The following is a 14,809-nucleotide window of genomic DNA, read 5'->3' on the forward strand; positions in this document are numbered from 1 at the left end:
GTGATGCCACTGCTTTTTAATATGCTGTCTAGGTTTGCCATAGATTTTCTTCCAAGGAGGAAGTCTTCAAATTTCATGGCTGCAGTCACTGTCTGCAGTGATTTTGGAGCCCAAGAAAATAAAGTCTATCACCTTTCCCACTTTCTCTCCCTTTGCCATGAAGTGATAAGACTGGATGCCATGATCATAATATTTTAAATTTTGAATTTTAAGCCAGCCTTTCAACCCTCCTCTTTAATCTTTATCAAGAAGCTCTTTAGTTCCTTTTTTCTTTCTGTTATTAGTGTAGTGTTATCTACATATCTGAGGTCAATTATATTTCTTCTGGCAATCTTTATTTCAGCTTGTGATTCATTCAGCTGGCATTTCACATGATGTACTCTGAATATAAGTTAAATAAGCATGGTCACAATACGCAGCCTTGACCTAACTCCTTTCCTCCTTTGGAACTAGTCCATTGTTTGATGTCTGGTGCTAACTGTTGCTTTTTGGCCTGCATACAGGTTTCTCAGGAGACAGGTAAGGTAGTCTGGTATTCCCAATTCTTGAAGAATTTTCCATAGTTTGTTTTGATCCACACAATCAAATGTCTTAGCATAGTTAAGAAAGCAGAAGTGGATGTTTTTCTGGAACTCTCTTGCTTTTTCGATGATCCAGCGGATGTTGGCAATTTGATCTCTGGTTCCTCTGCCTTTTCTAAATCCAGCTTGAACATCTGGAAGTTCACGGTTCACATACTGTTGAAGTTTGGCATGAAGGATTTTGAGGATTACCTTGCTAGCATATGAAATGAGTGCAATTGTATGCTAGTTTGAACATTCTTTGGCATTGCCTTTCTTTGGGATTGGATTGAAAACTGACCTTTTCCAATTCTGTGGCCACTAATGAGTTTTCCAATTGCTGACTTGAAAGTACAGCAATTTCACAGTATCATCTTTTAGGATTTGAAGTAGCTCAGCTGAATTCCATCACTTCCACTAGCTTTGTTCATAAAGATGCTTCCTAAAGCCCACTTGACTTCACACTCTAGGTTGTCTGGCTCTTGTTGAGTGACCACACCATCATGGTTATCCAGGTCATCAAGAATTTTTCTGTATAGCTCTTGTGTATTCTTGCCACCTCTTCTTAATCTCTTTTGATTCATTAAGTTCCTACCATTTCTGTGTTTTATTGTGCCAGTCTTTGCATGGAATAGTCCCTTGGTATCTCCAATTTTCTTGAAGAGATTCCTAGTATTTCCCATTCTGTTGTTTTCCTCCATTTCTTTGGATTGTTTACTTAAGACTTTCTTGTCTCTCCCTGCTCCTCTCTGGAACCCTGCATTCCGCTGGGTATATCTTTCCTTTTCTCCTTTGCCTTTTACTTCTTTGCTTTTCTCAGCTATTTGTAAGGCCTCCTTAGACAACCACTTTGCCTTCTTGCATTTCTTTTCCTTGGGGATGGTTTTGGTTACTGCCTCTTGTATGGTGTTATGAACCTCTGTCCATAGTTTTCAGGCATCCTGTCTAGCAGATCTAATCCCTTGAATCTATTTGTCACCACCACTGTATAAAATTAATGGTCAAATTAATTGTCTGAACAATAATTTTAATCAATCATAAGTTGGTTTTGAATAGTAAAATAATCCCCCCAAATCTGACATTCTATTGTCTATTTTAAAAATTGTATAAAGAAAACAAATTGGTGAATGTCAATCATATATACAATTAGTTTGGCTGAGAATACCAGTAATAATAATTTCTCATATTTTACAAAATGGTTATTTTTAGAGAATTTTTAATAAAAATATATAACTTTGGTACTGAAATTGATAAAAAGTGAAATAACAGCATTTATATTTTACTTATTATCTAAATGTTGTAAAACATAAAATGCCTTTTAATATATATTTTTCTTTATTGTTTCTTGAAATAGTAAAATATACACTTGAGCTAAAATGGGTTAATTTTTGTAATCAATTACATGAATGTTGAAATTTTTTTCCATTTAGTGTTATTATACAAGAAACATACTCTTCTAGTAAGGGCACAGTGAAAGTTCAATGCAATTATTCTTCTAGCAACTTCTCTGCTTTTGCTTAAGAAAGAAAGAAAAAAAGAATAGGAAGCAAAGCAGCAAATAAGTAAAACTTATTTACTTACTTGTAAATTAGTATGCAAATATAAAATTTCAAGTATAAATTGTGGACAAATTGTGGTAAATAGCTAAGGAGTTTTGGTAAGAAAGAGAAAGAGAAAAAGAAGGGAAATAAATTAAGCAGAAAGAACTGAGATTCCCTGGCAAGGAAAGTGTGAGTCACAGAAGGGAGAAAAGAAGGAGAGTGAAAAACAGAAGATAGACATAGAGATGGAGATTAAAAGGGTGCCGTGAAAGAAGAGCACCGGTCGATTCTCCAGTCACTTATAGAAGAAGTACACTCTCATTTTTTACACATTGCTTTTCCCATGGATGAGAGTGTCCCTATCAATTATCTATAATAATAAATGCTACTATGGTGTTTTACTATATAGTAACTCACTTCCTACTTATCATTGCAATTTGAAATAAAAATTAGTGTTCCCAGGCACTAATCTTGACTACTTGAAGTCTTCTGCTCAGAAAAGAACATCCACAGAAGCAACAAACAGAATGAATATTTTCTGAATCCAGTAGCAAGGTATCACATTTGTCCTGGAGTCAAGAAGTTCTTCTGGTGTGGCCTCTTTGTTATTCTAAGTAGTAGTAAAAAAAATTGCGATGAATATTAAGAGCTACAAGTTGAAATGAGATTCGCAGGTGGTAAAGAATCTACTTGCCAATGCAGGAGATGCAGGAGACACAAGTTTGTTTCCTGAATGGGGAAGATCCCCAGGAGAAAAAAATGGCAACCCACTTTAATATTATTGCCTGGGAAATCCCATGGACAAAGAAGCCTGGCAGGCTACAGTCTGCGGGGTCACAAAGAGTTGGGCATGACTGAGTACCCAGGCAAACAGACACACAAAACTGTACACAGTAAGCTGAAAAGAGATATAAACTGAGGAAACATAGAATGTAAGGCTTTCATAATTGACCTATGTTTCATTATTTATTATGCTCAGTGGTAATTAAAGGCAGACACAAAAGCAGTTCACAAACCTTGTTTGCTGGTGACACAGACTACGGAATCAGAACCATCGTACAGAACGCTGCCAATAACAGAGAGTTCAAGATCAGCCCAGTATATCCGTTCACTGAAATGATCCACAGCCAGACCTGTAAAATCAACACACACAGACAAATGACAGCAATACATTTGAGATTATTTAAAATTATGTTTCTTCCCTTTAATGTATTGTTATAATTGAAATTGTTTTCAAACATCTTAGAAATTTCATAGTCTGTATCATGGTAGTGCAAAAATCAGAAAAAAAATGAAATAATTTAATCTTTATTTGAAATATGTGTTAATAAGTTACACAGAATTTATGTAATACAGTGTAGCAAAAAATATTTTTACTTCATGTAGGAAAAGCCATTCTAAATACCCCTCTTTTCTACTCTTACTATCTTCTTAATTATGGTTGTTTTCTAGAAGACTTTCTTGTGACTTTTTTTTTTAATCTTTATAGTACACACAGAATTAATTCATCATTTAAATCATTTATCCAACCATTATTTAACATAATTTCAGGTAATTAGCTATATTTTGAATCTTTTCATGAAGGTGCATTTTGCAGAAAATAAAAGGTTCATGAGCTTAATCATAAGATATTTTCACCAACTTGAATTGGTCTATAGTGTTATGAGACACCTGTGTGCATGCTGAAGTTTAAATTGACTAAAGATTGATGTTTACAATAGGAATAATGAATAGTAAATTCCTTAATTAAGTTTCTTGTTGTACTTACATTTTTCACTCTAATTTTTTACTCTAATCATTAATTTGCTCTGAGACTGCCATCTTTCTCTTTATTATCAGTATCTGTTAATGAATACCACTGGACTAAAAAGACATGCAGTAAAAAAACAGTGTTTTTCTCTTTATTCAATTTTTAATTTCATAATATAATTGAGATCTAGTCAGTGTCTTCTTGCACAAATATCATCAACGCATAGAATAACTTAGGTAAACTTCCTTCAGTTTAGAAAAGTAAGACCCATAACATATGAATTCTATTATAAATCTTTGTTGCTGTAGATATTCAATTTTTACAACATAGCTAGTCTTTAGATATGATATATGACACACTTTGAAACTACAAGGTAATCAAATTACCTTTGACATCTGCATGCTAAAAAGCTTTCTGAATGAGATCATTCAATAAAAAAAAAAAATTGAGGAAATTTAATGTCATCTTAAAGGCAAGGCAACCGAATGAAAAGTGTTTTTGAGTTTACACTAATTGTACTTTCTTGTAGATGGATCATAATTTAACAATCAAAATGAAAACATATCATAGTGAAAATCATTTGGGAATGATTTTTCAGTAATGTATGTGTTTATCCCAAATATAATTAAACTAAATAAAAATATTTCTCAGGTGTAATATAAAAATGTTCTATGTCCAATCAGCCTCTGAGAAATGACTTACCAATTAAAACAAGTGGCCCATGTTTTACTAGTCTCTGCTCAATGATTAATTTGCTATTTGGAGTTATGGTGGATATTAGGTCTTAGCTTTTTCATGTGTAATTATGAGGAACGTGAAACATAAAATGATCCAACTTCTTGCTGCCATCATTCTACTTCAAAATCATTGTCTACAAAAGATTTAAAATGCTTTTCTTTTCCTTCCACTAGTGTTATACAATACAGTGGTAGATTAAAAAAAACAGTTGTTCTCAACCAAATTGATCTTTACATTTAAATATTAAATTTGTTAATCATAGAAATGAAGAAAACAATAGGTATTAATCTAATTTAATTACCAATATTGTTTTGTCAGATTCAGCAGCAGTAAAAATTTTTCAAATGTGTCATACATTACACTATTAGTCTAGGCTTAAGACACGTACAGCTATAGTCCCATACTGTACTATTTTGGATGAAATTATATCTAGGTAAAAATTTTACCACAAGCTTTTAGATGAGTGGGATTTATATTCCCCTAAATCCACAAATCAATGACTTTGATTTTTCCCTAAGCCATTTAATAAAAGAGACAGTCTTTTAAATTAAAAAGTTAAAGAAGAAATCAACTAACTTTTTGTTATGGAGGTGAGTCAAGTTTATATGAAAGAACAAGTCCATTTCTATATCTTTAAAATATCATATCTTTTTGGCTTTAATAAAGAATAAAAAATAAAGTGGGAAAAAAATCAGTTCCCAGGAGAGTCATTCTTATCTGAACTGGGATTGGTGAATATCTGGAACCAAGTCAGTGAAAGCACAGAAAAGTTAAAGTAAAATGTTTACTTGTTCTAATCGAGCATACTAGAAAGACAATTTGAAAGTCTTATAAAAGAAAAAGTCCTGATAAGTTTTAGGAGGACATGATAATGGCCCTAATATTTTATTTTTTTTAACATCTCCCATGATATTAAGACTAAGTTTACATTTTAGGGATTTTTAAATCAACCTTTAACTTTAAATTTTTCCAAGATCCTTCTACTAGTTCCCCTATTTCTACTGTGGTCTAAAAAGAAGACAGAAAATGGCAAAAGCAAAATCTTATGAGAACTGGCCATAATACCAATATGATGTTTAAGAGAGAAGACCTGGGGAAGAGAAATAAATTATGTTTTCAGAAAGGGAGAAAGAGATTATGTAGATTTCATGTTATAGGAAAGCTGAGATTTGTAAGGTAGCAATAACAAGCAAGTGTGCAATACCCTATTCTTGATTTAAGAGGTGATAAAAGGGGTCCAAAACAAAGCTAAAGATATTTACCACTATGTCGAATTTATTAAAACAAATTTTTTAAAGTAATTTCTGAGAAGTTACCTATAAAAGGTTTTAGATATTAGAATATGTTAAAGTTATTTTTACTCATATATGTGCTTGTGTGTGAGTTTCTGTGCTCAGCTACTCAGTCCTGTCAGACTCTTTGTGACACCTGGATTATAGCTCACAAGGCTCCTTTGTCAATGGGATTTCCCAGGCAAGAATACTGGAGTGTGCTGAAGATTCCTTCTACATGGGATCTTCCTAACCCAGGGATTGAATATGCATCTCCTACTTGGTAAGCAGATTCTTTACTACTGAGCTACTGGGTTTCCCCCACATACATATCATTCCAATCCTAAAGAAAGGCAATGCCAAAGAAAGCTCAAACTACTGCACAATTGCACTCATCTCACATGCTAGTAAAGTAAAGCTCAAAACTCTCCAAGCCAGGCTTCAGCAATACGTGAACCGTGAACTTCCAGATGTTCAAGCTGGTTTTAGAAAAGGCAGAGGAACCAGAGATCAAATTGCCAACATCCGTTGGATCATGGAAAAAGCAAGAGAGTTCCAGAAAAACATCTATTTCTGCTTTATTGACTATGCCAAAGCCTTTGACTGTGTGGATCACAAGAAACTGTGGAAAATTCTGAAAGAGATGGGAATACCAGACCACCTGACTTGCCTCTTGAGAAACCTATATGCAGGTTAGGAAGCAACAGTTAGAACTGGACATGGAACAACAGACTGGTTCCAAATAGGAAAAGGAGTAAGTAAAGGCTGTATATTGTCACCCTGCTTATTTAACTTCTATGCAGAGTACATCATGAAAAATGCTGGGCTGGAAGAAGCACAAGCTGGAATCAAGACTGTCAGGAGAAATATCAATAACCTCAGATATGCAGATGACACCACTCTTATGGCAGAAAATGAAGAAGAACTCAAGAGCCCCTTAATGGAAGTGAAAGAGGAGAGCGAAAAAGTTGGCTTAAAACTCAACATTCAGAAAACTAAGATCATAACATCTGGTCTCATCACTTCATGGGAATTAGATAGGGAAACAGTGGAAACAGTGTCAGACTTTGTTTGGGGGGACTCCAAAATCACTGCAGATATTGACTGCAGCCATGAAATTAAAAGACACATACTCCTTGAAAGGAAAGTTATGACCAACCTAGATAGCATATTCAAAAGCAGACATTATTTTGCCAACAAAGGTCCGTCTAGTCAAGGCTATGGTTTTTCCAGTGGTCACGTATGGATGTGAGAGCTGGACTGTGAAGAAAGCTGCGCACTGAAGAACTGATGCTTTTGAACTGTGGTGTTGGAGAAGACTCTTGAGAGTCCCTTGGACTGCAAGGAGATCCAACCAGTCCATTCTAAAGGAGATCAATCCTGGGTGTTCTTTGGAAGGACTGATGCTAAAGCTGAAACTCCAATACTTTGGCCACTTCATGCGAAGGGTTGACTCATTGGAAAAGACTCTGATGCTGGGAGGGATTGGGGGCAGGAGGAGAAGGGGACGACAGAGGATGAGATGGCTGGATGGCATCACTGACTCGATGGACATGAGTTTGAATGAACTCTGGGAGTTGGTGATAGACAGGGGGCCTGGCGTGCTGCAATTCATGGGGTTGCAAAGAGTCGGACATGACTGAGTGACTGAACTGAACTGATATATATATATATTAATTTCTTTCTATATATATATACACATACACACACAGTTATTTATGAGTTTTAGCAAAATAATGTGTCAAGGAATTAAAAAATAGTCCTTAAGTTTTTATCTATCTCATTTAATTAGAGATCTTTTGTTGGCCAAGGACAAAGGATTTGCTGAGTGAATCAAATAATTATGACTATACCAGGCCAGTATGTACTTCTTTATTTTTCTGTTTAGTCAGCAACTGCCACAATCTGAGAAGATCTAAAAGTAACACAAATAAGCTTTTGGATATCAGATAATATGGTATTTAAATCAAACTCATGTAATCTACATGCCCTTCTCTTGATGCCCTTCTCTTGGAGGGAAAAATGAAAGGCATTCATTTTTAAAAGAAATTAATTAATACATATTTGTAAGGTACCTCCCTTGCATCACACACTGTCAGGTCCTAGTATGTAACAAAGATTGAAATAGATCATGTTCCTACTCTTATGGTACATCCTACTCACCCACCACACAATTGACTGAATCAGAATATAGATTATGCTTCTTGCATTTAATATTGGGCCTAAAACATTTGTGAAAAGAGAACTTAATACCATAACATAGGTTAGAGTATTAAAAATGGTATGCATTCATATCTTCACTCATTCAACACATAATTAGTCTTGAGGAGAGTGGTGTAAGATGGCGGGGCAGAAGGACATGTGCTTATCTTCTTCTACAAGAACTCCAAAACTACAATTCACTGCTGAAAAATCATCGGTTGGAGAATGTTGGATCCCATCAAAAAAGATACCCCAAGTCCAAGGGCAAAGGAGAAACTTCAACAAGATGGTAAGAGGGGAGAAATCACAATTAGAAATAAACATGTTAACTGCCTGAGATGCTCAGAGGGCTCAAACCTTGTGTGCACCAGCACCCCGAGACTCCACTGAGACTGAGCTAGAACTGTGTTTGAATGTCTCCTGCAAAGGTACAGTTCAGCAGTGAGCTGTTGCAGGGGCAGGGGCTCTGGGTGCAGCAGACCTGGGTATGGCATCAGCCCTCTTGGAGGAAGTCGGATTAACCCCACCATAGAGCCACTAGAACTTATGCAGAACTGAGGAAACAGGCTCTTAGAGGGCACAAACAGAGCCTTGTGTGCACCAGAACCCAGGAGAAAGTAGCAATGACCCCATAAGAGGCTGACCCAGACTTTCCCATGAGTGTCCAAGAGTCTCTGGCAGAGGCAAGGGTCGAAAGTGCTCTGCTGAGGGGTCAGGGGCACTGAGTGCAGCAGTACAGGCATGGGACCTTTTAAAGGAGGTCACCATTGTCTTCATTACCTCCACCATAGTTTGGCCTCAGGTCAAATAACAGGGATGGAACACAGCCCCACCCATCAATAGAAATTGGATTAAAGTTTTACTGAGCATGGCCCTACCCATAGGAACAAGACCCAGTTTCCCCCAGTCATTCTCTCCCATCAGGAAGTGTCCATAAGCCTCTTATACTTATCCACCAGAGGGCAGAGAAAATGAAAACCACAGTCACAGAAAACTAACCAAACTGATTACATGGAGCACAGCCCTGTCTAGCTCAGTGAAACTATGAGCCATGCCATGTAGGGCCAGCCAAGAGTCAAAAATGCAGTACTGGAATGCGATCTCAAAAATGACAAAATGATCTGTTCATTTCCAAGGCAAACCATTCAATATCACAGTAATCCAAGTGCCCCGATCAGTAATGCAGAAGAAGCTGAAGTTGAATGGTTCCATGAAGGCCTACAAGACCTTCTAGAAATAATACCCCAAATATATGTTCTCATCTTTATAGGGGACTGGAATGCAAACGTAGGAAGTCAAGAGCTACCTGGAGTAACAGGCGAATTTAACCTTGGGGTACAAAACAAAACAGGTTAAAGGCTAACAGAGTTTTGCCAAGAGAATGCAATTGTCATAACAAACACCCTCTTCCAACAACACAAGAAAAGACTCTACACATGGACATCACCAGATGGTTAAAATCGAATCAGATTGATTATATTCTTTCCAGCCAAAGATGGAGAAGCTCTATATAGTCAGCATAAACAAGACCAGGAGCTGACTGTGGCTCAGATCATTAACTCCTTATTGCCAAATTCAGACTGAAATTAAAGAAATTGGGGGAAAACCACTAGAGCATTCAGGTATGACCTAAAGCAAATCTCTTACGATTGTACAGTGGAAGTGAGAAATAGATTCAAGGGATTAGATTTGACAGACAGAATGCCTGAAGAACTATGGACAGAGATTCCTGACATTGTATAGGAGGCAGTGATCAAGATCATCCCCAAGAAAACGAAATGCAAAAAGGCAAAATTATTGTCTTGAGGAGGCCTTACAAATATCTGAGAAAAGAAGAGGTGAAGAGCAAAAGAGAAAAAAGATAGATATACCCATTTGACTGCAGAGTTCCAAAGAATAGCAAGGAGAGATAAGAGAGCCTTCCTCAGTGATCAATGCAAAGAAATAGAGGAAAATATTAGAATGGGAAAGACTAGAGATCTCTTCAAGAAAATTAGAGATACCAAAGGAACTTGTCATGCAAAGATGGACACAATAAAGGACAGAAATTTTATGGACCTAACAGAAGCAGAAGATATTGAGAAAGGGTGGCAAGAATACAAAGAACTAAACTAATAAGATCTTCATGACTTACCTCCAGATAACCACGATGGTGTGATTACTCACCTAGAGGCAGACATACTGGAATGTGAAGTCAAGCAGGTCTTAGAAAGCATCACTACAAAGCTAGTGGAGGTGATGGAATTCCAATTGAGCTATTTCAAATCTTAAAAGATGATGCTGTGAAAGTGCTGCACTCAATAAGCCAGCAAATTTGGAAAACTCAGCAGTGGCCACAGGACTGAAGAAGGTAGGTTTTACTCCAGTCCCAAAGAAAGGCAATGCCAAAGAATGCTCAAACTAACACTCAATTGTCATCTCACACACTAGCAAATTAATACTCAAAAAATCTCCAAGCCAGGTTTCAACAGTATGTGAACCATGAGCTTCCAGATATTCAAGCTAGATTTAGAAAAGGCAGAGGAACCAGAGATCAAATTGCCAACATCCGTTGAATCATCACAAAAGCAAGAGAGTTCCAGAAAGACATCTACTTCTGATTTATTGACTATGCCAAAGCCTTTGACTGTGTGGATCACAACAAATTGTGGAAAATTCTTCAAGAGATGGGAAAACCCGACCACCTACTCTGCCTCCTGAAATCTGCACACAGGTCAAAAAGCAACAGTTAAATCTGGACATGGAACAACAGACTGGTTCCAAATAGGAAAAGGAGTACGTCAAGGCTATATACTGTCACCCTGCTTATTTAACTTATATGCAGAGTACATCATGAGAAATGCTGGGCCGGATGAAGCACAAGCTGGAATCAAGATTGCTGGGAGAAATATCATAATCTCAGATATGCAGATGACACCACCCTTATGGCAGAAAGTGGAGAAGAACAAAAGAACCTCTTGATGAAAGTGGAAGAGGAGAGTGAAAAAGTTGTCTTAAAACTCATCATTCAGAAAACAGATCATGGCATCCAGTCCCATCACTTCATGACAAATAGATGGGGAAACAGTGGAAACAATGAGAAACTTTATTTTTTAGGCTCCAAAATCACTGTGAATGGGGACTTCAGCCATGAAATTAAAAGATGCTTGCTCCTTGGAAAAAAAGCTATGACCAACCTAGACAGCATGTTAAAAAGCAGAGATTTCACTTTGCCAACAAAAGTCCATCTAGTCAAAGCTATGGTTTTTCCAATAGTCATGTATGGATGTGAAAGTTGGACTATAAAGAAAGTTGAGCGCCAAAAATTTGATGCTTTTGAACTGTGGTGCTTGAAAAGACTTTTGAGAGTCCCTTGGACTGCAAAGAGATCCAACCAGTCAACAATCCTAAAGGAAATCAGTGCTGAATATTCACTGGACGGACTGATGCTGAAGCTGAAACTCCAGCACTTTGGCCACTTGATTTGAAGAACTGACTCATTAGAAAAGACCCTGATGCTGGGAAAGATTGAAGGTGGGAGGAGAAGGGGATGACAGAGGATGAGATCATTGGATGGCATCATCAATTTGATGGATATGAGTTTGAGTAAGCTCTGGGAGTTGGTGATGGACAGGGAAGTCTGACATGCTGCAATCCATGGAGTCGCAAAGATTTGGACAAGACTCAGTAACTGAACATAGACTAATTATAGGTAATATTCCACAGGGGATATATCAAGAATATTCATAATGGTGTTGGTTTAAGCTGTTTATGATCTTGTTGGGCATATAGATTATACATTAAAGCATTAAAGAGTCAATGATTATACATCATTAAAGCAATAGGTGATTGAGAACCAAGTATGGAGATAAGCAGTGCTTTCAATGCCCAGAGAATTGAGGTATCCTTTTGATTTTAGAAAGTACACAATGGCAGTGCTGATGGTGAACAAACACAGGGCTACCTGGGTGGTGTGCTAACGATACAATCAGATAGCACAGTTCTAACTTTTGAATGCACAGGAGTTACATAAAGGGATAGAGAAGTTTATATCTACTCCTATTGCTGTTCATGATACTAGTATCACTAACACTCTACTGAGGTACAGAGCATAACTAAATGCACTGGATCCTAGTGCACATAGTCTTCATGTTTGTGTAAAGGAAAAATAGCATTTTCTCTAAACCCTAGATGTAAATAATAAGATATTACACTTGGAGGGAAAAAGAGGTATTATTATAGTTACTCATTTCAGTTTCATAACTTTGGAGTCAGGGCAAATATTTATAAACATACACTAAGAAAAGAGATAATACAGGTATACATAAATCTAAGATGTTTCTAAGAAACCATAAGCAATTCATGTATTTGTATGGAAGGACATCTTATAAAATATATTTGCATAAGTGCACATTTTCTCTAGCATATTAATATAATGTATATAATATAATATATTATATATATATACTACAGATGCCGAATGATTACCAACTTTCCCTTGTTACTTTCTAGTAATATGCTATTTGCTGCTGCTGCTGCTAAGTCACTTCAGTCGTGTCCAACTCTGTGCGACCCCATAGACAGCAACCCACCAGGCTCCCCCCGTTCCTGGGATTCTCCAGGCAAAAACACTGGAATGGGTTGCCATTTCCTTCTCCAATGCATGAAAGTGAAGTCTCTCAGTTGTGTCCAACTCTTAGCGACCACATGGACTGCAGCCTACCAGGCTCCTCCGCCTATGGAATTTTCCAGGCAAGAGTACTGGAGTGGGTTGCCAATGCTTTCTCTGAAATCTAAATTATCTATAATTTCCTAAAAGTCTTCTGATATTATTATTTATTTATTTATATATCAGTGACATTTGGCTCACATTACTGAAGAGTTATTAATCACTATAAATTTAAGAGAGATGAAAAGATAATAGTGAGAGATATTTCTCCTTGATGGAATAAAATCCTCCCTAATAATACAAGACTAGCATTTCCAATATTAAGAAATTCAATAAGCAGGTGGGCAATAGATAAAGCAATAGATTTTACACATACCTTATGGATTTTTTAAAATCTTTTAGAATTTGAACATATAAAATGAGAATACTAGTCAACACAGTATACTAAATGATATTTATAAACATGGATAATATATTTTTTAAAGTTGCTATTAGGGAATTATGGGCTTCCCTGGTGGCTCAAACAGTAAAGAATCCACCTGCAATATGGGAGACCTGGGTTCAATCCCTGGGTTGGAAGATCCCCTGGAGGAGGGGGTTATGGTGACTATTATATAAGATAAAAATGTAAGGTTTTAGTATTAATACATGGCTTATTAGTCCTATAGTTATTCTTAGCCTCTTAGATATTCAAGAAATTATACCAATTAATTTATGTTGGTTTTAATATCTGATTTAAATGAATTATATCAATTCTCCATAAGGTAAATATTATCATATGCAATTTACAAGTGAGGACTTCAGTGTTCAAAAGTTTATACAGTTTGCTCAGTTTTAACACAAGCCTATATAAATTCAAGCTAAGACTCTTTCTACTACTCTGTATTTATTCTGTGTAAGGCACTATGCTATGTCCAATTGGGTATATCATCTTTCTTTTGAAACTCTTCTGTCAGCTATTGTGACACTGAATTCTGTTGCTTTGCTCCTATTGCTCAAACACCTCTGTTGTCTGCACTTTTGACCTTAACTCTTCTAAACATAAACATCTCACACATTTCTGCCCTTTCTGCTCTAGGAAGTTTCTTTGTTTCACCCTCCCTCCTTCATCTTAACAACTCCAGCAAGTTTAAATTATCAACTTTCTGTTGCTAATTCCCCAAACTAAGTTTCTAGTTCTGCTTTGAGCTCCAGAACTAAAATTTACAATAATCTCTGAGATAGCTTCATCTGAGGATTTCCCAGGTGGTGCTGGTTGTAAAAAATATGCCTGCCAATGCAGGAGATGCAAGAGACATGGGTTCGATTCCTGGGTCAGGAAGATTCCCTCGATTAGGAAATGGCACCCTACTCCAGTATTTTTGCCAGAACAATTCCATGGACAGAGGAGCATGGTGTGCTACACTCCATGTGGCTACAAAGAGCAGAATGACTGAGCACACGCGCACGCGCGCACACACACACACACACACACACATACACACACACACACACACCTCCATCTCATTGATTTAGGTTGGCCATGTCTACAAGTGCAACACATGATAACCAGGGAATAGCATTCTCTTCATAAACAAACTTCCCCAAAACCCCTGTCTCAGGCTCCCTCCTAAGGATCTCAGACTGGCAATTCTAGACACAGCTTCCTGAGTCATACTTTAAAATGAAAATAATGCCATGTATACTATGACTATGAAAGTGAAAGTAAGTGAAAGTCACTCAGTCATGTCTGACCCCATGGACTATACAGTCTCCAGGCCAGAATACTGGAGTGGGTAGCCTTTCCCTTCTCCAGGAGATCTTCCCAACCCAGGGATCAAACCCAGGTCTCCCTCATTGCAGGCAGATTCTCTACCAGCTGAGCCACAAGGGAAACCCAAGAATACTGGAGTGGGTAGCCTATCCCTTCTCTAACGAATCTTCTGACCCAGGAATCAAATTGGGATCTCCTGCATTGCAGGTGGATTCTTCACTAAGTGAGCTATTAGGGAAACCTTTACTATGACTATGTAAGATGTTAAATCGGACAATTTTTTTTAATCAACTGTCTGAATCTTCTATAAGTCTAAAATTAGTCAAAAGTAAAAAAAGTTCTTTAA

General features: G+C 36.9%; 1 protein-coding gene across 1 annotated transcript in view; it reads right to left on the reverse strand.

The window, feature by feature from the left end:
* LRP1B (LDL receptor related protein 1B) overlaps window positions 1–14,809 on the reverse strand; it is a 2,198,408-nt gene that overhangs the window by 119,715 nt on the left and 2,063,884 nt on the right. The window contains 1 exon segment of the mRNA XM_018062463.1: window positions 3,118–3,234. Within this exon segment, the coding sequence (XP_017917952.1) occupies window positions 3,118–3,234 (117 nt within the window).

The sequence above is a fragment of the Capra hircus genome, chromosome 2 (genome assembly GCF_001704415.2).
Source record: "Capra hircus breed San Clemente chromosome 2, ASM170441v1, whole genome shotgun sequence".
NCBI classification, from domain to species: domain Eukaryota; kingdom Metazoa; phylum Chordata; class Mammalia; order Artiodactyla; family Bovidae; genus Capra; species Capra hircus.